The sequence below is a fragment of the Chiloscyllium plagiosum genome, chromosome 9 (genome assembly GCF_004010195.1).
Source record: "Chiloscyllium plagiosum isolate BGI_BamShark_2017 chromosome 9, ASM401019v2, whole genome shotgun sequence".
NCBI classification, from domain to species: Eukaryota; Metazoa; Chordata; class Chondrichthyes; order Orectolobiformes; family Hemiscylliidae; genus Chiloscyllium; species Chiloscyllium plagiosum.
The window spans coordinates 51,951,716-51,979,583 of record NC_057718.1 but is presented as its reverse complement, the minus strand read 5'-3'; the positions used below and the strand labels follow the sequence as shown (position 1 = coordinate 51,979,583).

Here is a 27,868-nt window from a genome sequence, read left to right as displayed (position 1 = left end):
AATCTACTTAGAGCTATGCTGGGGAGTCTGGTAATATCTGAGCGAAAAGAAATATTTCAAGGGTAGTCTCAAAACCTGCATGAAGCAGATGCTCAGTTGCAACCTAAGTAGCAAATCTTCATCAGAAATAGTACCGATACCTTCCAATCAACAAGATCAGTTGCTAAGAAAACGCAGAGAGGCCGAAAGGGCAACATTTGTTCAGCTAAGAATCCACCACTATCTCCACTGGCTTACAAATAACGTGCTCACGGATGGAGGAACCTGCAGCACTAAGATCGAGCTGATAAGCCATCTGTCACTCCACAGCCAATACTGACGCCTCACTTCCACCCAGCCAACCACAAGAAAGAAGCATCCTTTACTCAAAAGATTATCCGTGGTGATGATGACATCTTTCAGAGCTATAAAAAAGACTGTTCTGGTTGTGCTGGTCACACAGTTATTAATATAACTAAAATAATTTGGTGACGTACATTCATTGCATTTTTTTTAATGGTCTTCTGGGGCAAAGAGAACTTTGACTGAATCTTAACTGTTAAAAGTGGTAGGTCGGGTCTGCGCCAGAGATTAAGATTTATCTACTCCTGTCCCACGCCTTGCAGCAAACCTGGAGTCAAATGCCTAAACCAACACCCATCCCCCCAACTGCCATCGAGGTTTGCCACCTCAAAGGATCCAGTTAAATCTCCACAAACTCTTATACTGTCCTTAGCTGCTGTTGTAAACTTTGACTTTGTGATATAGGTTGAGGCTTGAGTGACTTCTAGCCTGTCAACAGGCTGCTGGGAGCAGGAGCCCCACAGAGCCCAAAATAAAGCAGCCCTGCATTTAAATTGTACAGGGCATTCAGGAAACCTGTTCCTCACAGTTTCTTACACTCTTGGCACATCCTTCTGCACAGAATTCACTTCTGGGCTAAAATTCAAACCATTTATTCAAAGTAAAACAATGCAAAGGCAGTTTTTTTTTCATTATGGTCATGTTATTTATGTCGTATTTCTGTCTCTTTCACGCTGTTCTTTCCGCCCATGCTGTTTGACCGCTGCGGGAGAGTGGACTTTGCAATTACATAGCACACTGCATTCTATTGCTAACACAAGTTGCATGCTGAGCTTGCAGGAAGCAAGCCTTCAGGTGTCAAGAGGAGCAGAATTTTTTTATTCCAAGGATCAGTGAAATAGATCACACAAATGAATAGGCTTTAGTGTTCCTTGAACAGGATACTTCACATGTCATTTAGGAGAAGAGTGCATTCACATTGTAAGATATTTTTTGCATGCATTAAAACCGAAATATTATAATTGAAAATTAATGTTGAACATCACCCTGATGATTACTGGAGGTAACCCATTTTACTTCATCTGTGAGTTGGAATAAAAGAGAAAATAATGTCACGGTTCACTCATGCATATTTAATATTTAAATTTTTATAGCTTGAAGTTAACACAAACAAAATATTGAAAAGATTACATGGTTATAAAACAGAATTAAAAAGCTGAAAACATTATTTTATGGTAAGCAAATAAGGCATTTGCCAGAAAATTGCATATGGAATTGTTTTGTTTTGAGCTTGACTTATTTAATGAAATTGTTGACAATCAAAAGAGCAAATTTCGAGAAGTTGAGGGTGTCAGTTGTGACAGTTCCTTGCTCTGTCTAGGGATGATTTATTACAGCCTAAGGTAAATGTTCACTTTTACTGTTGGACAGAGAAAGGGCAGTAGATAATGACAGTTTTCTTTGCACATTACCTAATGTTTGTTTTCACCAGAAAGGTCACTCAAGAGAGCTGTAAAATGGCCTTCCAATCTGCCCCTGTCTATTTTATCGACAGTAATAATGAAAACTTGCAGTTTCTAGCTGTAGTGTCATTGTCAGGAGTGAGAATATCTGAGTAAACTGTAGCCCATTACCATTCAATTTTGCAGCCTGAAGTGAAAGGATACCCCTTTGTTTTTCCACGTTCATCTCCATACTTTTGGGAAAATAGGGATGTCCGCTTAGTGATGCCCTTCAGTCCTAACCAGGGTTTGCACATTAGATTAGATTACTTACAGTGTGGAAACAGGCCCTTCGGCCCAACAAGTCCACACCGCCCCGCCGAAGCGCAACCCACCCAGACCCCTACATTTACCCCTTACCTAACACTACGGGCAATTTATTATGGCCAATTCACCTGACCTGCACATCTTTGGACTGTGGGAGGAAACCCGAGCACCCGGAGGAAACCCACGCAGACACGGGGAGAAGGTGCAAACTCCACACAGTCAGTCGCCTGAGGCGGGAATTGAACCCGGGTCTCTGGCGCTGTGAGGCAGCAGTGCTAACCACTGTGCCACCGTGCCGCCCACTGCTGAACTGCTGAACACAAAAGCAGCCTGAGAACAGATGAAGTTAGTAAAGGGTACCTCCTGCTGTGATACACAATTTTACTGCGTTGGAGAGTGTGGCGTGCTGCTGACAGTCCTCTATCCTCCACCATCTTACTGCTTAAAAATCACACAGCACCAGGTTATAATCCAACAGGTTTAATTGAAAGCACACTAGCTTACTGCTCTGTTTGAATGCCAAAAAGGAATCTTTAGTCAACATCTGTTGCAAATGCAAAAAACTGATAGGCTGAGGTGAACATTAAAAAACATTGCATGATTCAAGTGGGTTTTCCCTTCAATGTTTTCTTCTATAGCTAATTGACACAGAGTAGCCATAGTGATTTTGATTTATATAAGTATGTGTTTAAGTGGAAAATGCTGTACGGTGTACACATAGAATCTGAAGGGACTAAACTTGATTTATGGGGTTGTGGGGGTGCATATAAGTGTAATTTTACCTCCTATCATTTAACTCAGGCCTATAATACAATACAGTGAGGCTGTTGCCTGATGGCATCCCATCTCAAGTCAGCTGCTTGTGTGAAGGACTCAAGTGAGCTGCAAGGGTCTTTGTTACATCTGCACACTGGCTCCTTTAGGACCTGAGTGCAATGCTAAACTGAGATGTCTGTGAGGAAACCGAGGCAGCTTGCTCAACATGCTATGCCTGTCAGAAGTTAGATCCAGAGCTAGAAAACACACAGCAACAGCTTTTTGAAGGCAACATGATGAAGAGGGCTTCTTGGCCCCTGAAATAAATCTTGAGACCCTATCCCCTGACAACCCTACACACCTGCCCCTAACCACTGCCCACTTCTAAACACCCTCCTGATCACTTAAGAATGTAGTCACAGAGGTAGGTCACAAGGCCCATCAAACCTGTTTCTCCATTCTTTAAGATCATGGCTGAGCTTTGACCTCAATTTCCACTTTAACACTGACCCTTAAATCCGTTGATTTCCCTAGAGTCCAAAATTCTGTCGATTAACATATGGACAAGGAGCAGGAGTAGGCCATTGAGCCCCTCATGTCTGCATTAGCATTCACTAAGATTGTGGCTGGTCTGATTGCAACCTCCAGTCCATATTTCCAACACTCCTCTGATAACTTTTCATCCCCTTACTTCACAAGAATTTATCAACTTATCCCTTAAAAATATTTAAGGACTCTGCACTCACTGACTTTTCAAGATAGCTCCAAAGACTTACAACACTGTTTAAGATGGGTAAGCCCTGTTTCTTAAACAGAGGATGCCACCCCTATCCCCAGTTCGAGATTACGTTATAAAAGAAGCATCCTCTCCACACTACCCTAAATATATGTCATAGCTGACCATCCACAGCCCTCTGGGAATTCCAAGGGTCACCTTCCGCTGAATAGAGTAATTCCTCCTCACTTCACTCTTATATGCTCAAAACCTCATAGTGTGGCAAGTGCTTGCCACAATTCTCATGCCCTTGGCATTAGGTCAGGGACCCAGAAGTGACAACAGTAGGATTATGCTTGTGAAGGCAGCTAATTAAACAACTGTCTCTCACCCTGTTCAGTTGAGGACTGTCGGGAGACTTGTGGAGTACAACACCCTTTCAGAGGTCCCAAAGCAATGACAGCAGTATCACTGGGATGAGTGAGCTCTGCTGAGCTTGGTTGAAGACTGTGAGGATTCCTTGAGGGGGGGAGGTGCAGAATCATAAAAAGTAAAAATATCTTATGGCTACAATTGTCAGTCATCAGTGTAGTTGAGTGTGGGAGAAGTTTTCCACAGAACAGCTGGAAGCTATGACTATATCTCTTGAATCCCTGTGAGTCCATGCTGAGCTGAGTGGGAGGTGGATTTGATGGCTCCCTAGCCTGCTCCAGGGAGATTGCCTTCAGTTCTAAGCTGGGATCCAGCCTGAGAGGAACCCAGCTGTCCTTGGGAAGATCCGAATGGCAGCAGCCTCTCTTGTCCAATTAGCAGCAAGAATGCTCGGAGGCAGCTGTGCTTTGGGTAATAAATTCAAGGTTCTGATGTTACGTCTTAAGCGATTTTTAATTCCCTCACTTGGCCGCTCTTGTTTGTGCACAAGTCACTCTGATGCCTGCTCTCTGTCTCTGGGAATATTTCCCAGTGAGGACATGGTGCTTGCAAACTGCACCTGCCCTCCCATTCCTACCCCCTTGAGGGCCTAAAGATCGAATGCTAAATGGTCAGGCATAAACAAGGTTTTATAAAAGCTCTCCCTTTTCTTTTTCATTAAGTCTTATCCTGCCACCACTGCAGAAAATTAGATTCATTTCTCTGGTATGCAAAAGTATTTGACCTGAAGCATGATTGCAATCATTAATCCTTAATTGCTTCTTGCCTTTAATTTTAGATGGACATATAGTCTGTTTACATTAATATGTAACTGATGTAGTATTGGAACTATGTAACTCACTCTGTGACATGTGGCCACTGTTTCTTTCATGATCTAAGAACTCATTGGAGATAAAAATGGCTGCCCCCACACCCAGAGTGGGTGGGTTGAGTGTTTCTGAGAAGAAGGGCATTCTCCTTTGATGCAATGTGAGACCATTCAAAGGACATTTGCATGATAGAGGCATCCACACAGTGCAGGTGAAGTCACCTTAGGTGTTCAAGCATCCACTTTCTCTGCCACTGACACTCAGTCACAGCAGTGTGCACTATCTACAAGATGCACGGCAGAAATTCACCAACGGTGAAATTCACAACGGTCCTTCCAAACCAACAATGACTTCCATCTAGAAGGACAAGGGCAGCAGATACATGGGAACATTACTACCTTTTAATTCCCTTCCAAGCCACTCACCATCCTGATTTGGAAATGTATCGCTATTCCTTCACTGTCACTGGGTCAAAATCCAGGAATCCCCTTCCTATTGGCATTGTGGGACTGCAGCGGTTCAAGGAGGCAGCTCACCACCACCTTCTCAAGGCCAACTAGGGATGGGCAGTAAATGCTGACTGTCCAGTGACATCCATATCCCACAATCGAATTCTTTAAAATATGGTACAGGGGCTGTTTACATTTCAACTTGGACTATAAAGCATTGGGCTGTGCTAAGGATGGCTCATCTTTTTATCTTTATTCTTGGAGTTGCAGTTAGAATGACATTTACTCACATAGCTATGATAAAAAGTGAAGACATATTTACAAATGTGAGAATGTATTTACAATAAAGTTTCACCCATCCCACCTATATGCCCCCAGAAAGTCAGCTTCTTCCTTTCCCTCCCAATATGTGTCAGTGCAGCCCCAGGTTGTGTAGCTTCATCGAAGGAGCCTGCCTTGCATTGATGCCTGTAAACTTTACAGTTATGGTTGGGAGGCATTTGTGGCTCAATGTCTCAGACATGCTGACTGTGCCCTCCACAGAGGCAGATGCATCCTCCTCAGCTGGGTGGAGACGGAATGCCTGGTCACCTTTGGAGTAGCCTGAGAGAGGCAGCATGCTGGACTACCAATGTTTTTTTATGAGTGTCTCCAATGAAACTGCCTGCTGTTCCTGTGCTCCTTTGCACATGCCTTTGAAGTTATGAATGTCCAACAGTGCCTCAGGCAGAGCAAGGGCCTTCTTTTTGTAAGTCCTTGAGTGCCAGTGACCTGGGGCATTTCTGTGTCCATTAATCTGACAGTGATGTGTTAACCGGTGTGTGCTCCTGACTCTCCGACGAGCTAAGATACCTACCGAGGTGTCAGGATCTGAGCTGATGATCTCAATGCATTCCTTCAGTGGCCACAGTGGAGGAGGAGCTGTCTTTCAGGGCTGCCCTACTGACCACTGAGGCCATACCGTGCATTTGCACTTTCAGAAGACAAAACAGAGAATACATCACAACAAAGGGATAGACTGCTGGTCATATTAAGAGTACATTTGCACAGTCAATAAAAACAAAAGCTCAAGGCTCTTTGTCTGGAATTTGGAACAAGATCAATGAGTTGACAGCATAAGGAGAAATAAAGGGATATGTTTTGATAACTATAACATAGAAGTGGCTGCAAGGTGACCAAAACTGACAACTCAGTATTCTAGTGTATTTGACATTCTGGGAACAATTGGCAAAAAGGAAAAGGAGGCAAGTAGCTTTTTTTTAATAAAACAAGTATCAGTACAATGGTAAAAAGCAATGTAGATGCAATAGGTCATACATGGAATCAGTTTTGTTGGCAATAACAAGTGATAAAAATCATGGGTGGGAGTCATCTGCAGGCCCCTAAGACCTATCTCACTGTAGGACACAATCTAAATCAGGAAATAATGGAGGCATGTAAGAAAGGCACCACATGGATCAGCATTGCTCTGCATATTGAGTGGACAAGGGTAGCATAACAGACAAATTTGTGCATGCTTCAGAGATTGTTTCTTAGAGCAATGTGTTGCAGAATCTACTCATGTGTAAAAGATAGTGAGACAGGATCAGTGGGTCTTTTTCAGGTTGGAAATACCTAACCTAGTGAAGTGCCAGAAGAATCAGTCTGAGGCACTCAATTATTTGTTATCTGAAATCGTGTTGGCCGAGTGTAATGTATCCAAATTTAGTAAAAAAAAGTTGAAGGGCATCCTGTGATGAGGACATAAGGAATTTGCAAGGGGATGCAGAAAGGTTAGATGAGTGGGTAAAAAGTTAACAGATGGAATTTCATGTGAAACATGTTTGATCATCCATTTTAATCAGAAGAATGAAACCGTAGACTATTACTTCAGGGGGCAGAAACTCAAAACAAGTACAGTGCAGAGTGTATCCTTGTGCATGAAACCCATGTCATGGCAGCAAATAATTAAGGAAGCAGATGGCATTTTGCCTTTTTTACTTGCTAACGGGTAGGAGTTTAAAAATAGAAACCCCTAAAGTGTGAAAAGAGGCCATTCAGCCCACCTAATCGACAGCAACCCTCTGAATAGCATCCCATTCAGACTGAGGTCCCCATCCTAACCTCATGGCAGCAAGGCCTGGTGAGGGTCGACCCTAAGCGGGACTTCCTGAGCCGCAACCCCACCAGGCTCCCTGGATGTGTTGGAGGTTCCAGGGTCCAGCTAAGGTCCAGCATCAGGAGGGAGAGTCAGGGTGATCACAGCCCAGTAGGCTAGTGGCTGAATAGAGCTGGACATTCCTTTTGCTACGTTAATTTCTGCTTTTTATTTAGCATTCTAAGATGGCACTAGAGAATGGAAACTGTTTGCACTTTTCATTGCATTCCTGTACTGTGGTACAGATGACAATAAAATCCAACGTAATCTAACCCCACATCTCCTATGGCCGATTTACATTGCCTGCACATCCCTGGACACGATTAGACAATTTAGCAAAGCCAACCCACCTAACCTGCATATTTTTGGACTGCAGGGACAAAGTGAAGCACCCAACAGAAAGCCATACAGACACAGAGAGAATGTACAAAGTCCACACAGCTAACTCACCCAAAGCTGGAATTGAACTACACCCCTAGCGCTGTGAGGCAGCAGTGCTAACCACTAAGCCATGGTGCCACCCAGAATGGGCAATTCTTATTCCAGCTGCACAGTGTGTTAGTGAGGATGTACCTAAAGTACAGTTTTGGTCCCCGCGTCCAAGTAACGATGTACAGGCTGTTCTGCTATAATGCAAGTTTTCTTAATGCAAATTTGCTGCAACACAATTAATGAACTGGGGAACTGTTTCTATTGCGCAAACTTTTAAAGCATGAATTGGTTATAACACGATTCCTTCCCCCTTAGTTTAAATGGTGCTGCTATTACAGGATTTTCTTATAATACAGGGTTGCACAAGGATATCTCGTTATAGCAGAACTGACTCTTCTGGTATTTGAGGCAGTTCCAAAGACATTCGCGAGGCTGAATCCTGGGATAAAGTAGTTGTCTTCTCAAAAATGGCTAAACAAGTTTGGCCTTTATTAATTGGAGTTTCGAAGAATGAGGCGGGATCTTAGAGATTTCAAGATTCTGAAGGGGCTTGACAGAGTAGATTCTGAGAAACTATTGGCACTAGTGAGGGAAATCTCAAACTAGCAGACATGCTTGCAGGATAAGGTGCACTCATTTAAAAACTGAGACACAAAGGAATTTCTTCTTCCAAAGGATAGTGACTGTCTGGAATTCTGTACCTCAGGGAATTTACGAGGTTAGACCTTTAGAAGTATTTACTAAAGAGGAAGCGGATAGATTTTTGAAATGTAGGAAAGTTGATTGTTGTTACGAACTGGCATAAAATAAGAGGTGAGGCCATAGGTAAATCAGTCATGATCTTATTCAAATAGCCTAGTCCTGCTCCTAGTTCTTATGTTCTTAATGGGAGAGCGGCACGGTAATGGACAATGATTTTTACTTGTTTGCTGCGATACAGGGTTCTGGTATCACCACATAAGCAGTCACATCCTCACAGGCCAGGATCTTGATCTTCTTGAAGGTGTTGAGGAGCAGAATGTTGGGCATCCCACTATCTTTCCTGGCTCTGTCTGCCCAATGCAGGCTGTCCTATCTTGGAATGAGTCAAAGAGAGCAATTGCATAAAATGAAAGTGGCTGGCCCAGCTGTTAGTGCTGCTACAGATAGGGGAAAGTTGTTGTGAGTGAGTGAGTGAGTCAGTGAGTAAGTGAGTGAGTAAGCAGCACAGAAGCCATGCAAGCTTAGTGATATTAAGATTTGGTTGGGTGAAAGCATATGAGGGACGTTGATACTGCTTGAGTGAGCGTAGTAGGCCATGAGCCTTGATGGGAGGTGAATGCAATAGAAGAGAGAGAGTGAAGTAGCAGAGAGAAGTTATTGGCACTTACCGTAGCAGTGCAGAGAAGGTCATCAACCTTCCGTCTCCATTCTCTGGAAGGTGGATATAGCATTGACCTAGATGTCCTTGTCGATGAAGTGTGGTTCTAGTCTTCCCCTGTTCACCATGTCAGGGGCAATTCACATAAAGAGTGCAAGGCAGCCCGAAACTGGCAGCTGTGTTTTAAATATGGCACTTGCCAGGAATCCTGGGAGTGGCCAGTATTCCCAAGGCATGTGGTGCATAGATAGTGAGGTAGGTTTCAGAAAATGGCAGGAGAAATTTCACTAAGTCTCACACAGAGAAGCTCTGCATGAAACACAAAGGAAAGTTTCTCCAAATTTAGACTCTTTTAGTAAAATTAAGTCCAGTGTTTTTGTCTGGCTTATCTAAAGATATCATAATCTTGGATATCTATATTAGATCTTCCCTTAATCTCTTTGCTTGAAGGAAAATAACAAGGTATTTCTCACCTAACCTTCCATTTCAATTCCTTTATCACAGGAACCATTCCAGTAAATCTCTACACCCATTAAAGGAGGTTGAAATTCTTCCTAGCGTGTGGTGACCAGAATAGGGCTTAATATGCTAGCTCTGGTCTAACTAACAACATAATTTTGTAACTTCTGTACACAGCAGTATTTATGAAGCCTGTGATCCCTAATGCTTTGCTAACTACTTTCTCATCGTGACCTTCTACCTTCAAAGATCTATACTCATGAAACTCCCTGCAAATATGTCCCTGCAAATGTTTTAAAACTGCCCATATAATTTTAAATAATCCCTCTCTGTTCCTTCTACTATAATGTATCACTTCTCACCTCACTATATTAAATTCTAGCTGTCAGTATCTGCCCAATCCACTAACCTATCGATGTATTTGCAAAACCAATTGATATTGACCTCACAGTTTACCACAGCCTCAAGTTTGGTACTATCAGTAAAATCAGAAAATTTCCTTTATATTTTGTTATCAAAGTCATTTATACATATCATAAAAGAAATGTGGCCCCAGTCTGGTCCTTGGAGAACACATTCTCTGCTACCCTCCAATCTGCTCAGTAATCATTTGCCAAGACACATTGTTTTCTGTCATTAAGAAAATATTTTATCCAAGTTGACACTGATCATTATTTCATGATCTCATTTTTTCACTAGCCTATTATGTCATAATATGTGAAATATTTTCTCAAATTCCATACACAATTTCCATGCATTATCCATTGTGTTACTGATTAATGAAGAGGAAAGCCAATTTGTAAAGTTGTGCATTATGTTTGACAATTGTACTTATAAAGCATCTTTGTAATAACTGACAAACCAATCATTGTTATATTGTATAGCTAAACTGCAGAATACTGAGTTACCTGGTTTGGGACAGTTTCTTTAAAAAAAAAGACAGACAGAAGATAGCCTTAATCTTTCCGAATTTAAAATATATATTTATTAAACATTTGCTGTGGTCGTATTCACTGAGCTATTCTGAATTTGGAAGTGTTAGTGAAAAAAAGCAAGTTATAATTGAGCAGCCAATTACCCTGTGATGGTGCAATGGAATGGGGGCAAGCTGGACAGAGGAAGTTAGTTGTGAGAGTGGGGATTTATAATTTAACATGTACTGGAGTGGATGTAAATCCAAAACTAGCTTCATGCGTAACTCATTTATAGGCCTAATTTAAAGAGGTATGCACTTCTTAAAGAGAGCTGAATAGTCTTCTGAGTGATGACAAGCATATTGTTATACGGGTTCAACACAAACTCTCAAGCTTGCTGTAATGTCGATTGATTTACTGTTTGAATGATAAGGGCAAGAAGGAAATTTTTTTATGAACTGGAGGAAGATTTTCACGTTTTGTATTTATTGTGACAAGAGAAAGATAGCAAAGTTCTCAGAGCTGAGTGCCTGCAACTAAGTTCCGATTGAAGGAATGCTTACAGTTAATAGGAGAGCTAACTGGAGGCATACACCATACTCTTCTGCTAAAACTTTTTCCCATTTCCTGTTTGATTGCAATAAAATTTAAGCTTTCTCTGATAAGCATTAGATACACTTGCAATGATATGGTGAGGGAAGCTATTCATTAGTGAAACCCTTTAATGTTCCAGTCAGGGGTGGGCTAACAGTAGAGTGATAAATCACAGCCAATAGCTTCCTGCTGAACTGTTGTATGAGTGCTTTTCCAAGATTGAATATCACTTGTATATTTTCAAATGGCATGATTCCACTGTAGTCCAGTGTTGTCATTATTTGTTGAAAGTAGTCAAGTCAGGGAACTAAATGTATTGACATGCCTCAAAGTTGCCACTTATTGATGATTACAGGAAAGTTAGGGATATTCCCTTTATTGTGGAATAATTAATGTGTTTTCACTGTATGCTCAACATTCATATTTGTGTCCAATGTAGTATGCATCACCGTGGGAAATGGTTGAACTTATAGGTTCAGCTGGCCCACCCTTCTCTGCATTGTAACCAGGTCAGAGTTGGCAAGAATATTTGAAATGTTTCAAGTGAACTCAAAACCCTTTAAAATCTCTGCCAGCAAGCACAATATGGGCAACATTTGGACAATGTTCTACCTTTTTGCTCCTTCCTTTCCTTGTCTTGACTGACTGTCCCCACCCCCAGTACTTCAGACTATTTCCACTTCACTCCTCCATGGACCTGACCCTATCCTCTGACTTCTGTTGGACCCCAGTTCTACTTCTCCATGTTCCCAACACTGCATGCCATCTCTAACCACTGACTGACACACTTGCTAGCCCCAAACCTTGGCGTGAGCCATTTCTCTCCTGCTGTCCTTTCTTGTGTCATAGAGATCAACTCGGAAAACCATTCACACAAAGCCAAGTGGTGCACGACATCTTCCAACAAGTGCAAATTAGGTGTGGTGACATTTTGTGTATCTCTAACTTTATCTTGAAGGTAAAATGCAATTTAAAACATTTTGCACTCATGAATATTCTTGGAATGGCATGACAAGTGCATGGCAAGTACGTACCTATCACAGTTCAGCATTTGCATTGATGTGTCACAAATATGCTACTGAAAATTTTCTCTTTGCCACTGTTGGCATTTTGAGATTTTGTTTCCTGTCCAATTAAGTCACCCACATTTCCCAATCTTATGGACTCCATAAAGTTCCCTTCAAACAGCTGGTGTATTCCAAGAGCCAATCACATGAGATTTTACTCAATGGCTTGAGGATTAAAAACTTGTCCAGGTGCAATGATTAAAGACCTCATTTTGTACACTTTCATGTGGCTGCTGTCTCCTTCCACATAAATGAATTCCAAAATGAAAATGTAATGTCAATGCCAGATTGATTGGATTGATAACCAGTTCCTGCTAGTCATGATGGACACAAGTGTTTAGAAATGTTCAATCTGTACAATTATGAAGGACACTAAGGGTTCCAAACAGTTTCAATATCAGTATATCACCATTCTGTAAGATATTGTGGGAATTTTGCCATAAGCCTGTGGACCCCTATGTTAGAGTTATGGTTGAGGTAGCAGTGTGCCTTCCAGCTGAAATAACATGACAGAGAAATAAAAAGGGTATTATTGAAGGAGATAAAAACTGGGAAGGCAGTTCAGTGGCTTCAGTTCACAAGGTTGCTGAAAGCAGACTTATACTTGTGCTGATCAGAATGCTACTTTTCAGTTATTGTTCTCCACATGCTTCCATTGGTTTGAAAGAGATGCAGTTGGCTGATTCACTTTCACCAGGTGTCTAATTTATCAATTAAAAATCACAGTATACTGCAATAACTGATGACAAGAAATATTGGTTTTCTTTAACCTTAAGTTAGCTTTTACTCCACAGAACAGGGAGAGCATCTGCATTGGTGGAGATCTGAAGATATCTATGTACCTTGTTCACAACCTTAAGCTGTACAGTTACTTGAAAACCAATCACACAATTGTTGACAGACAGAGGTTTTTGTAATGAAAATTTGGTCACTAGTCCATTGACCAATCTACTACTTCTTGCCAGCCCACACTTTTTATGTACACAATCATTTGGCTTTAGCTCATCCAGAAAGTACACTTCAATTACTTCTCGAACAAGCATCTGTATAAATGATGCTTGCAATGACTCTCAGGTGTCTTGTATTCAAAACATGCAGTAGTCCTTGGTTTTATAACTGTTCTTTGCTTGCTTCAGTGCACAATTAATAATACATACAAATAAAAAGCCACGGTCTTTACAGAAGAAAGTAGCCCCATCATGTTCTGACAAAAATATTTAAATCCCTTTTCTTTGTCAGGTAGCCTACTCATTGCAAAACTGCCTTCTCTCTTTGTCACATTACTGACATAGTGGGGTGGGATGGCATCAGTCAGTCGTGGAGGCCTGAGCGAGCTGGTCGGTTTGCCTTGTGTGAAAGTTCCACCAATTAGTCACTCAACAACTTTAATTGGTAATCCACCATGGGATACACAGATTTATAGTACTGGATCCATCCTATGCTAATGGAAAACAGCTAGAGGCAGGGAACCCATTGGCAAACTGACCCAAAGTCTTTTTTTTAGAATTAGCCTCATACCTTGCATTATTCATAGCCACGTACAGGCACCTAGGAAAATTCAGTCATCATTAAATTTAAAGTAGAAGCTGCACATTTTAAAATATGTACATGTTCATTCTGGATTGTGTATACATAGATTATTTTCATAAACAAGGCTGATAGTTTTTATTGGTGTGAATGTTGGAAATAATTTAGAGTGTCTATCAATGTCCAGGTACACTGTGTTATAATTTTAACTGCATTCACTGTTCATTATTGTCTTAATTCTGAAACCTAATTAGAAGTTCATTCAAATAAACTTTTCACAGAGGTAGCTTTACAATCCAAAGCAATTCTGAATTACTTGTTCAATGTTTGAAATGCTTTGTTTGCTCCAAAAAAAGGTGGTTTTACAGTTGTTACAATTTTTCTTACTGCTTTTATGACCCCAATACAGATCAGTAACTTTGAAACAAAGTAGAAAAAATCAAAAGTATCAATTATTTCCGAAAGTAATGAAGCCACAAGGTTGCATAGTTAAAAACAAATTAATTTCTCCTGTACTAAAATCAGTCAAGATAAACACAATATCTTAGATAACCTCCTATTCTCTAACAAGCGGAATCAAAAATTTAGTCATGAATTAATAGGTATATTGTGGTGCTTTTCCAGCACCACACTCGCGACTCTGATCTCCAGCATCTGCAATCCTCACTTTCTCCTACATTGTGGTCAATTATAAATTAAACATTTAAATAGCAGATACAGCTCAGATAAAGTCACCATTGTTTCAGATAACTATACTCTTATTAGAGAGAAATGAACCAATGGTGAGTGTAAGGATTGAGAAGACAAGAGCTTCATTGTGATCAGTAGGACCCATGCTGTTGTTAATAGTCTGCCATCCAGCCAACTGAGCTGACCAGCTTGTCTGCTCTCACCATTGGACTCATCCACTGTTACTATCCTGCTTGTATTATTTGTGTCTTATTATATCTTTCAACCAGATTTAGCTGGAAATGTTACCAAATTTGTTCTTGAGGAGACTAAAAGTGCCAGTTTCTTTATATGATTCCCTTTTCATTTATTGATTTGTCAAGTCTGCTTCTGAAAATACAAATTGTAAAAGCACACTGCTCAAACTTACTGTTACACACATTTGAAAAATAAGAAGACCAAAAAATTGAAGGTGTTTTTGAAAATGGACCCACACGAATTTGTGAACATGCTGAATTCGGACTCTTTGGAAAAAAAACTTCATGTTATGTCTTTTCACCTCAAGCAAAGTTTTTTTTTTCCTAAAAGCACTAAAGGACCTTTGGTGCATCTAAGTGTGCCTTGGTAAATACAAGTATTTTGGAGATTGTTTCATGCATGATTCTTCTCCTCTGTAGTTATTTATAAACACCTATGCACACAACACAATCCATAACTGATGCAGCACCACAGGAGTGATAACCATTCTGAATTCTGATGGAACCATAACTGATTCATTCATGAAGGTGGCAAAGATTACCCAACAGGGTTGGCAGAACTCAACAGATCACAAAAATTTGAACAGACACTGTGACCTTGATTTCAACCCTATTTGCCAAATTAGAACAAGTGATTAAAACTATGCAAATTTATTTCCTGCCTTGTATCTAAATACCAAGAATGTCTTTCTTCTGAAAAACAGTTTGTCCTGAGGTTTTCGATAAAGGTTATCCACTCTGTACCACATTACTCATACATTTAATCATAATTGTAAATAAACTTCTGCCTCTAATAACATAATGAGGAAACTAGGAATACATTCAAAAGTGAAAAGGAGCAAAATTGTAGCCTACCATTGTATTTTCTTCTTGCAAGAGGGATCTGACTGAAATCAAATGCACTGCCATTGTTTTATATATAATGCACATGTAAGTTCACTTGATCTATATTATTATCACATCTACAACCATTGTGATTGAAAGTATTTTGAGCATCACTTTGAAATATTAATTTACTGTTCAAAATTGGCATAAAAATATGTCATGGTCCCCAAGTGAATCTAGTAAAATATTCATGTTAATGGCTGATATCGAAGCATCTTAGCTCTGTCAACTCATCATGTTTACTGAAGCAGGTATAATTTATTCAAATGACCAAACAATGAGAGAACCCAAAATAGAAATTGCCAGAAAAGCTTTTCCAGCAGTTTGTACTTTTGTTTCTGATTTATAACATCTACAGTTCTTTCGGTTTTTAATAAACAATGAGAGAATGAGTGGCCAAAATATTGGCCGAGAGAAGCAAGAGACAAGATTAAGCTGCCAAAAACCAACTCTGACTGTCACATTGGAAATTGTCACCAACTAGTTTCTCTCTGGAGGGTAGGAGAACAGCAATCTACTTTTAAACGAGGCAGAAATAGATTATAATGGAGTATTAATGCATATGAATAGGCCTTCTCCCCCTCAATAGCGAGTTTCTCTTCTGACCATTGAAACCTTAGGTGGAAAATCTGACATTTTCTTGACATTGAGAATCCTGTTTTTCTGATCTCTCTATATTTTCCCGACCTACTTGCCATTCCCCACATTGTGTGGGAGAATTCAGTGCACAGTTTCTGGACTGGATTTTTAGATATATATTCTGTAATAAAGCTGTGAACAGAGTAAGAAAATTTTTTCCAACAACATAAAATTAGAGTGTGTTTTAGAATTACAAATGTTCAACTCAAGAGAAGTAAATCCTATAATTACTCCTAGGGGACGTATTATGCAATTCATTCCCATATCAAGTCTCCAAATAATTTAAATGCATAGTGAACTTATGCCAACAGAAATATCTGTTGCTGCAATTGTACCAGTATTTGTGAGGAGCTTTCAGAAAAGCTCCTTGTGGTGGATCTCATGAAATGAATGACAGCGACTATCCTTTTATTGGTTTGATGCCAGTTTATTGTCTTTTCTCTGCCATTTTCTGTTATAGTTATGGGATGAGTCCGTGTAAATAGTTGCCAAACAATTATAGCATCATAGCATGGTTACATCACAGAAGGAGACCATTTGACTCATCCTGGCTGTGTTGGTCTTGGAAGGTGAAATTGACTTTGTGCCAATTCGTTGCCTTTTCCCTACAGCCCTGCAATTTTTATCTTTTCAGATATTGACCCATTTTGTTTAATTGAAGCTTCATTAACCATGCCTGTAGCATGCTGTCAGACAGAGTATTCCAGATTCAACCACTCGCAAATCATGTTGTCATTAATTATTTTGCAAATTGCCTGAAATCTGTTCCCTCTGGATCCTTATACTTTCACCAATAGGAAAGGTTCTCCTTGCCTACTCTGGGCACATCCCTCATGGTTTTGAAGACCTTTATGAGTTCTCCTCTCCATCCTTTTTTCCCCAAGTAGAACAGTCAAACTTTCTCCATGACTTCTACACAACTGAAGTTCCTCATCCCTGAATCAATTGTTAATCTTTTCCATACCCTTTCTAATGCCTCCCCATCCTTCCTAAAGTGCAGTGTCCAGAATAAAATGCAATATGCCAGTTGAAGTGTGCATCACTCACTGGCCAGCATTTGTTACCCCTGCCTAGCTGCCCTTGAGAAGATGATGGTGAGCTGCTTTCTTGAACAGCTGCAGTCAATATGCTGTAGGTAAATCCACATTGCTCTGATGGAGGGGAATTCCAGGAGTTTGACCCAGTGACAGTTAAGGAATAATAATATATTTCCGATCTGGGATGATGAATATCTTGGAGGAGAACTTGCATGTGGTGGTTTTCTGATGTGTCTGCCACCCTTGTCTTTCTAGGTGGAAGTAGTCATGAGTTTGTAAGATGTTCTCTAAGGGTTTTTGGTGAATTTGTGCAGTGCATCTTGTTGATAGTACACAATCCTGCTACTGAGCATCAGTGGTGGAGGGAGTGGATGCTTGTGTATGTGACGCCAAACAAGTGGACTTCTTTGTCCTTGTTGGCGTCAAGTTTCTTGCGTGTTGTTGGCGCTACACCAGTCCAATTAAGTGGAGGGTATTCCATTACACTCCTGACTTGTGCCTTATAGATGCTGAATAGGCTCTGCGAAGTCAAGAGGCAAGTTACTCAACACAGTATTCCTAGCCTCAGACCTGCTCTTGAGGCTATTGCATTTCTGATCTCATTGATAGTGGGGGATTCAGTGATGTTAACACAATTGAATGTCAATACCCTTGACAATTGTTAGATTGTCTCTTATTGGGGATGGTCATTTCCTGACATTTGCATGACGTAAATGTTACTAGCCACTTACAAATGTTACAAAGCCTCGATATTGTACAGATCTTGTGGAATTTGGAAATGAACTGCTTCAGTATCTGAAGTGTTGTGAATTGTGCTGAACATTGTGCAATCATCAGCAAACATCCACACTTCTGATCTTATATTGGAGCAGCTGAAGTTGGTTGGGCCTGGGACATTATCCTGAGGAACTCCTGCAGCAATGTCCTGGAGCTGCGATGACTGACCTCAAACAAACACAGCCATCTTCCTATGTGCCAGGTATGACTCCAACCAGCAGAGAGTTTGCTTCTTGATGCCCACTAATACAAGTTTTGATTGGGATCCTTGTTGTCGAACCTGGAAGAATGTGGCCTTGATGTCAAGGGCTCTCATTCTCACCTCATCTCTGGAATTCAGCTCTTTTGTCCGTATTTGAACCAAGGCTGTAGCAAGGTCAGGAACTGAGTGGGTCTGGTAAAATCCAAACTAGGCATCACTGAACAGGTTATTGCTAAACAGGTGCTGTTTGATAGTACTGTTGACGACACCTTCCTTCACTTTACGAATAATCAATAATAGACTGATGGAGCAGTATTTGGCTAGGTTGGATTGGTCCTGCTTCTTATGTGCAGAACATGCCCGGGCAATTCACCACATTGTTGGGTAGATGCCAGCATTGTAACTGCATTGGAAAAGCTTGAATATTCTGAATTATAATTTCTAAAAGTTTATGTTAAACTAACTGACTCACCTATAGTTGGTGTTCTACGTTTGCATCCTTTTGGAACATGCATATAACATTTGCAATTCTCCAATCTGCTAGTGCCAGCCTAAATCTGTGGAAAATTGGAAGTTTATTGCTAGTGTCTCAATAATTTCCATCCTTGCATCCAAGGATCCATCTTTGGTTCCTTCCTATCCAGTCCTCGTGCTTTATAAAGTTTAAGAGTGGATAGCCTATCTAATAACTTGCCAAATCAGTTTGAAATCCATCAAGTATCCAAACTACTTCCTGTTTTACCATCACTTACACAGTATTTTCTTTATTTATAAAATAAGAGATGAAGTATTAATTTGCTTCCTCAGCAATGCCCCTACCTCCATATCTAAAAAGAACCGAAAAGGCTCTGCTACTCCTCTTAACACTATTTCACCATTCTAACTATTTTTGTATCCATACAAGATTTTTGGGTATCCATTTATATCATTTGCCAGTCTTTTTTCATGCTTTCTCTTACTTTGGATAGCTCCTTGTCTTTTTCCATATCTGACCTAAGTCTTCCCATAGAATGATCACTATCCCTTAAATGTACCTTACCTTGATCAACATGGCTCCCCTCATTCCCAAGAACACCGCAATTCTGCCTTTCTTACTGGGCTGAAAACATACTGTGTAGGAGAGTCACTTCAGAAACTGTTTCCCCTCTTAACCCATTACCCGATTCCTATCCTTTTTTTTGTTATTAAAGCCACTGCTCTATAAGTCTTTCACTTCCCTGTAATTTGCTTCCATATTTGTTCCACTATATCTTCCCCTCTAGCTCATGACTGATAGTATACACTGAACAATTTAGCTCCTACTGTTTCTTATCTGTATCCAAATGGATTCTATCCTTGACCCTTTTGGGATTCCTCTCTCTCTTACACTGAAATGTTCACCATTATCATAGCACAAACCCTCCTGTTTTCCTTTCTTTCATATTTTCCTTGTATCTGGGGACTATTTAATGTCCATTGTTGTCCATCTTTGAGCCATGTCTCTATTATCATCATGACATCATATTCACATCTGGTCATCTGCATCTGCAACTCAGCGATCTTTATTTTTTTATCTGACTGTAATTTCAATACTTTAACTATGTTGTATTTCTAACTTATTCCTTGAACAGTGTAAAGTAATAAATTACATTTCTTTTTTATTCCTCTTTTGTATTTAAGATTTGTACCTAGGTACTTTTATCTAAGATGGCGCTGTAAGAAGCAACATTGTAAAACTTTTCACTGTATTCCTACACTTCTGTACTTGAGTACATGTGACAATAAGGGATATTCTTTTTTTATTCACTTCATTCACATCTGTGCTTTTTAATCCTCATCTAGATTTTGTCACTTGCCTTATAACACTAACCTACTTAATTGTTGTTCTATTTATGCACTGGAATGTTTGTGATTTGATAACAGTGGGCCAAACACAAATCCTTTCATAATGATATGGTGTTAACTACACTGAAGCTAAGGAAACAGGCCATTCTAACCATCTCATCTGTGCCAGGGTTTGGGCTTCATACAAACATCATATCAAGTGAATCTCCCTAAGGCATTCCCGATGGTTTTGCCATATCATATCATAGGTGGTAACAATAGTGAGGATTTTACCCATTATGATATGCTGGCAGTCCAGGTACCCAACCTGAAGATATATATGTCCTTGTATTCCTTTATCACACATGTTTTAATGTAACTTTATCTCAAGTATTGCATAGTTAGCTTATTTCATAATCTATAAGTAGCTTCTCCTAAATTAATTATTGAACTTATTATCCTATTAGTCTATCAATTACTCAAAGATTTGTGGTTCCCCTTTGGAATTCGTGGGAGTGGAAACATTTTCTGTACCTTTGGTAAACCCTTCATAATATCTTTCAGATCACTTCTCAATTTTCTGGAAGACTTTTTTTGGCACAGCTTGAATGAAGGTGTTTTAAGTTGACCATTAGCTAGAAAGGGGCTTTTGCCCAAAATGTCAATTTTCCTGTTGCTCGGATACTGCCTGACCTGCTGTGCTTTTCCAGCAGTACTCTAATCTTGACTCTATTCTCCAGCATCTGCAGTGCCAATTTTCGCCATTAGCTAGAAAAGCTTGCTGCAACTACTGAGATAGCCATCCTCGTAGGGATCTTCAAGCCAAAGAACATGCTTATATGTAATGAGAAGCTCAGGAAACACACAAGGGAGCTATAAATAGAATAGTTTACTGTGTTAGATGTAGAAGCATGGGGGGAAATTGCAAGGAGCATATATGCCGGAATGGACATGTTGAGCCAATTGTCCTTTTACATGTTGTGTATTCAGTAGAATCTGTGCAATATTAAGGTACCCACACTGAGCATCCACAGTGATAAATATGACAAATTTTTTTTCAATAATTTAACAGCTTTAATTTTGGCACATTTATGCAAGTGGTTACAAAAAAAAAGATAAGTATAACCGATGCAACTGTGATGAGTATTTTTGAGTGGCTCTCCCCATGGGGCCTTCTCATGTTCATACACCATCAAACCAATGCACTAAATCCCGACCAAAACAAGATATGTGCATTCGTGTTCAGTGATATAGGGTATGATGGCGCCAGTAGGTGCTGTAAAAGCTAAAACACTTCACTGGAGATTTTCCTTTTCTTCCTTCAGAACATTCACAAATACCAGGGTTTTGTTTGAGAATTCTAATGGTTAGATGAAATAAGTTGATAGAAAAACCAATTTGCAGTTGAATGGTTGCAACAAAAGCCCATCAGTCTCTTGGTAGCAACACGGGGAAAAATGGTAAAGTGCATAAGAGGTTTTAAAGCCATTCATGAATGTAAGAATTTTGCACTAAAATTAACGTCTTTCTACAGCTGAATCCATTAGCAACCCTGGTGTGATGTGAAAGTGGTGCTGTATGTCGCCAGTATGTCATTTAAGTATTATTTCGAAGCACTCATCTGTTTAATGTGGGTGTTTGGTGTTCTTGCCCTAGACAAAGCAAATATGGACATTATGTAAATAGGATGTAAGTCAGTCATTATAGGCTTCCTACCCCTTTTTAATGTATTCTTTGGCCTGGTGCCCTTTGGAACAAATCTGATTCCCAATACAATGACAAAAGGATGTTATCATTATATTCAGTGATATGTTGGCAGAATAGGATGATATTCAATAGTCATGATTCATTTTTACTGGAATAACATATTATTCAAGCGTTCTAAAATGTGTTGCAGTATTGAAGCTGATTTCATGTAAGTTGTTTCATCACTGTTGTTTCTCATTACATTTGTGACCTGAAAGGTGAAATGATGTTGTTTGTATGCTACTTCACAAAAAATGCCTCAATTTTTCTGGTTACTGATAGAAATCTACAGTAACAGGACTGCTTAGCTGTTCATCTGTTGTACTCTCGAAAGTTATGCAATGGTGTCAGTATGTGCATACAACAGATCTCTATGACCACAAAAAAACACATTTTTTGATTTTTTTTTACTTAAGATACATAACATAATTGAATCATATGGTAATAGTTTATACTATTTATTATAATGCCAAAGAGCCATTATAGTACAAGAGAGTATTAGATCAATCAAGTCCACACCAGCTCACTTTATCGTAATTCAGTTAGTTCCATTTATATTTTTGAAATCCTTGACCATGCCCACTTTCACCATCGAACTGGTTACCACTCCTTTCTTATACCTCATTGCAACACCTTGAATCTGTGTCCCCTCACCATTATAGATAATTTCTAATCAGCCCAGTCAGAGATATTGTTGCACATCTCTGGAGCAGGTGGGACTTGAACCTGGGTTTTCTGGCTCAGAGGTAAGAGCACTACTGTTAGGCCACAAAAGATGTCACCCTTAGTTAATTCGGAGAAGCTTTTCTTCATCTTCTCTAAAATTGACATAATCTTGCACCCCTCAACTAGATCTCCTCTCAATCAAACAAATACAGAAATTTCTCGAAAAGCTCAAGCAGGTCTGGCAGCATCTGTAGAGAGAAGTCAGAGTTAAAATTTTGAATCCAGTACCCTTCCTCAGACTCTTCCTCTCAATCTTTTTTGATCCAAAGAGAATATTCCCAGTTTCTGCAACTTGCAAATTAATTGCCTTATTCCTGGCATCGTTCTTGCATGTCTCTGCATCCTATGAACGAGCTTCTCATCCTTTCTGAAGCATCGTAGCGGGGTCTCGGCCCAGCATGGTCTCAGCATGGACTTCTGGCCTTGAGGTGATGCCAGGCATCATGAACCTTGAGGTGAAACGCAGCGCAATCTAGAGTCAAGGCTGAGGACAGGAGACTAGGTGTCAGCATGGACTGGGTTGGAAGATTGTTGTACTGAACATTTGTTTCTCCTTTATATAATTCATTCCTAAAATCTGCAATGCTGGACTTTTTATTTCTCTATGTTTCGAAAAGCTGTAATTGAAGAAGCTGTACATAGAGACTCTGTACCTGAAATAGCGCCATAAGGGGCGACATATACAATTCTCAGTGTACTCATTTGAGTATATGTGACAAAAAGCTAATTCTAATTCTAATTCTGGCTTTTGTAATCTCAACGAGAATTGTCTCTTCTGTTAGAAATAGACCTAGAATATCTATGGCTATATCTTTCCATGGCTATCTGGTAGCAATAAAGGAAACATAAAAGGGGAAACTAAAGATCTGTTAGCCTGACATCAAAAGTAGATAAGATACTGGAATTTATTATAAAGGATGTGATAAAAGCTATTTAGAAGTAAATTATTATCAAATTAGGCAGAGCAAATATGGAGTTATGAAGGAGAAGTCAAGTAGGATAAATATAGCAAAGCTTTTTGAGGATTCTATGGGCAGAGTCAATAAGGAAGGCTTTGGTGTATTGGATTTTCAGAAGGCCTTTGATGAAGTAACATACAGGAAGTTAGAAAGAAAAGGTGGATTGAATTGAGGGTAATGATTGAGGATTAGTTCACAAGCAGAAAGAAAAAAAAATCAGAATGAATGGGTCATTCTCAGGTTGGCAGGCTGTGACCAGTGGGTACCACAAGGGTCCATGTGGAGACTCCAGTTTTTCACAATGTATGTATCAATTATTTGGATGTGAGGACCAATTGCAATATTTTAAGGCTTGCAGATGGTGTGAAACTTGGTGGAAAATGTGAGCCATGAGGAAGTTGTAAAGAGACTTCAGGGACAGTTTAGCAAATTGAGTGTGTGGGCAAGAGCTTGGTAGATGGAATACAATATAGATAATTATGAAATTACCCACTTTGATAGGAGGAACATTTATTAAATGGGGCGGCATGGTGGCACAGTGGTTACCACTGCTATCTCACAGCGCCAGGGACCCGGGTTCAATTCCTGCCTCGGGCAACTGTCTGTGTGGAGTTTACACATTCTGCCTGTGTCTGCGTGGGTTTCCTCCCGGTGCTCTGGTTTTCTCCCACAGTCCAAAGATGTGTAGGTTAGGTGAATTTGCCATGCTAAATTGCCCCTAGTGTTAGGTAAAGGGGTAAATGTAGGGGAATGGGTCTGGGTGGGCTGCTCTTCAGAGGGTCGGTGTGGACTTGTTGGGCCAAAGGGCCTGTTTCCACACTGTAAGTAATCTAATCTAAATGGCCTGGGATTGGACAATTGATTTTGAAACAGAATAAAAACAAATGTAGAGTGAATGTTGGAAATCTAAATTGCAAACAAAAAACTGCTGAAGAAGCACAGCAGCGAATGTACCACTACACATATTGGTCAGCTTACTTCTCTTGCATCACCCTCTCATCTGGTCCAACCTCCACAGACTTGATAGTGAATTCATGTTTGATTTTCTACCAATGTGAAAAACCCTTTTTTATATTACTGAAGTCTAAGTACCCACTTCTCAGTCCGAGCACATGATTTTGACTTTGGAAGTATATCACGTTCAAATGTGTTAGGCTTGTCAGGAACACAAATTCAATGCCACACATGTGCATTAGCACCTCGACATACTTTGAAAAGCACCTGTCTTTTTAGGTTTATTTCATTCTCCTCTCTCTCTAACCTCTTCTTCAGGCCAACAGAAAGGGGGTTCAGGCAGGATGGCTATTCACTGCTGCTCAACGGTCCAGCAGGTGTTGTGTGCTAACTTAGCCACTTCAATTTTTTTTTAAAATTATGTCTATATAATCTCATGATCCTTTTTGTTTGTGTTTTGAAAATTCTGAACATGTCTTCATGTTGAGATGCCATTTTGATCTTTAAGTGTCCTCAGTAGCACCCATCCCTCCTCATACAGTTACTCAGACTCCAAGGCTGGTCTGATTGGCCTGCCATCCTCAGGAGTCTTCCTGCTCCCCTTGTTTCAACAGAGAGCCCAGGTGTAACTAATTAAGAGACAGCCTCTGGTATAATTGCTGAGCCAGTCCCACTGCTGGCAACTGCCAGGCAGCTGGGTTCGATTCCCACCTCAGGCGACTGTGTGTAGTTTGCACATTCTTCCTGTGTCTGCGTGAGTTTGCTCCAGTTTCCTCCCACAGTCCAAAGCTATGCAGATCAGGTGAATTGGCTAAATTGCCCATAGCGTAAGGTGCATTGGTCAGGGATACATATAGGGTAAGGAATGGGTCTGGGTGGGTCACTCTTCAGAGGGTTGGCGTGGACTTGTTGGGCCGAAGGGCCTGTTTCCATACTGCAGGCAATCTATTTTTTTGTAAATTGATGGAGGAGCACTGATCACTTTTAAGTGGCTGCATTGCATTTAATCAGATGAATAGTTTTTATGCAATAAGAGTACTCCCAATACATTTTGTGTATAATTGCTTTTATATATGCATAACAAAACATATGATGTTGTTCTAACCACCTTGTTTCATTTTTCATGTCTTTCAGGAAGAGAAGAATATGTTGCAACATTTAAAGGATCAGAATATTTCTGCTATGACTTGTCACAGAACCCAATCCAGAGTAGCAGCGATGAAATAACATTATCATTCAGAACTCTTCAAAGGAATGGTCTCATGCTTCATACAGGGAAATCTGCAGATTATGTAAATCTGGCTTTGAAAGATGGTGCTGTCTCACTGGTCATTAATTTGGGGTCAGGAGCCTTTGAAGCTTTGGTGGAACCTGTGAATGGAAAATTTAATGACAATGCCTGGCATGATGTGAAAGTAACCCGGAACCTCCGTCAGGTAACAGTACAAAGGATGATGTAGAAAATGTGGAACCTATTCTTAATCATGTATGGAAAATGAAAGTAATTTTACTGCACACATTTACAAATTCCAAGCTAAATATAATTGAGTGATTTCCTTTTGAATTGAAAATAAATTGACTATGACAAATTATTTATTAAATTTGACTCAAAGAAATTTCCAGATAACTATTTTACTTCATAATACCTGAGCAAATGCAGATCTAGAGATATACTTAAATGTTGGAGCATCATTGCATTTTGTCAAAAGAATTTGCATCATAGCAAGGTGACCAGTAAAGGAATCTATTAAATTTGCAAATATCAATGATTAAAGATTTTGGATGTCTGCCTGTAAAGCAGAGGAAAATACATAAAATGTCTTAACATTTACCAATATTACCATCAGTGATATTCAACTAATAGACAGAGGCTTTATTACCTAGCTTATGAACATTGATAAAATTATCCTGTCGCAGATCTTAATGAACATGTTGTGAAATTTGAGCAAATTATCAGTTTTGTGTTGTAGCAAACACAGAGGAGTGATTGAACAAAGAGAGTAAGCAAAACATTGCATAACTTACTCAGACACTGTGGAGCCATAGGATGTTCACCATTCTAAATTTTAAGCCGCTCAATTGTGTAGGTTACAAGGACGTGAGCTCTAAGTTGACAAGATCCTTCTACATGTTATCATGCTGAGAATTAATGACATAATCAAAACTGCTGGCTTCATTAAATGGCTCACGAGCTGAAGACAACTTTAAGAGGTTCCAGAGCCTAAAGTGATCCAATTGGGTAAGTTTTGATCTGTGCATGGAAGACTAGTAAAGGTTGTAGTCCTCTTCACTTCTCAGTACAAGAGATTTGCACTCCACTGAATGTAATTTTTGTGAAATCGTTCTCATCAAATCTTTCTCTTGCGCAAATTAATTGTCATAGAATCATAGGGACATACAGCACAGAAACAGACCTTCGGTCCAACCCGTCCATGCCGACTAGTTATCCCAACCCAATGTAGTCTCACCTGCCAGCACCCAGTCCGTATCCCTCCAAACCCTTCCTATTCATATACCCATCCAGATCCTTTTAAATGTTGCAATCATACTAGCCTCCACAATTTCCTCTGGCAGCTCATTCCGTACACGTACCACCCTCTGTGTGAAAAGGTTGCCCCTCAGGTCTCTTTTATAACTTTCCTCTCTCATTCTAAACCTATGCGCTCTAGTTCCGGACTCCCCCACCCCAGCGAAGCGACTGTCTATTTATCCTATCCATGCCCCTCATGATTTTATAGAGCTTTATAAGGTGACCCCTCAGCCTCCAACGCTCCAGGGAAAACAGCCACAGCCTGTTCAACCGCTCCCTATAGCTCAAATCCTCCAACTCTTGCAATATCCTTGTAAATCTTTTCTGAACCCTTTCAAGTTTCACAACATCCTTCTGATAGGAAGAAGTCTAGAATTGCACACAATATTCCAAAAGTGGCCTAACCAATGTCCAGTACAGCCGCAACATGACCTCCCAACTCCTGTACTCAGTACTCTGACCAACAAAGGAAAGCATACCAAACGCCGCCTTCACTATCCTATCTACCTGCGACATATGCTTTACATCATTACCATGACAGACCAGCTGACCTTTTTCTGCCTTTCAACTTGCAATGTTATATGGACACTCACAATATATGCAATCAAATTTGAAAGAAAGGCATTGGATATTTGGTTTTGGTTCAACCTCTCAGTCCATTGAACTTGTGATTAGGTCTCTATTAGATAGTTTTTGAAAGTCTATCAATATAGATCCAGGAAGATCTTGTTGCCTATGTTGGCAGCTGCAATCACACTGGGGAGAAAACAATGATGTTTTCTATGAATAGACTCTGATCCGGATATGACTAAGACAAACAAGGAGGAGAAAGTTGGGACTGCAGATGCTGGAGATCAGAGTTGAGAGTGCGATGCTGGAAAAGCAACAGATCAGGCAGCATCCGAGGAGTGGGAGAATTGTCATTTTGGGTATCGATGATGAAGCCCTTGTGGTCATATTTGAGTTAATGAAGGGTCAAATA

At 40.0% G+C, this 27,868-nt stretch overlaps 1 protein-coding gene across 22 annotated transcripts in view; it reads left to right on the top strand.

The window, feature by feature from the left end:
* Positions 1-27,868, top strand: part of nrxn1a (neurexin 1a) — a 1,882,581-nt gene that overhangs the window by 708,221 nt on the left and 1,146,492 nt on the right. For all 22 annotated transcript variants that reach the window (XM_043695934.1, XM_043695933.1, XM_043695910.1 and 19 more), the window contains one exon: positions 25,491-25,792. In XM_043695934.1, the coding sequence (XP_043551869.1) occupies positions 25,491-25,792 (302 nt within the window). The remainder of the gene's footprint in view (positions 1-25,490; positions 25,793-27,868) is intronic.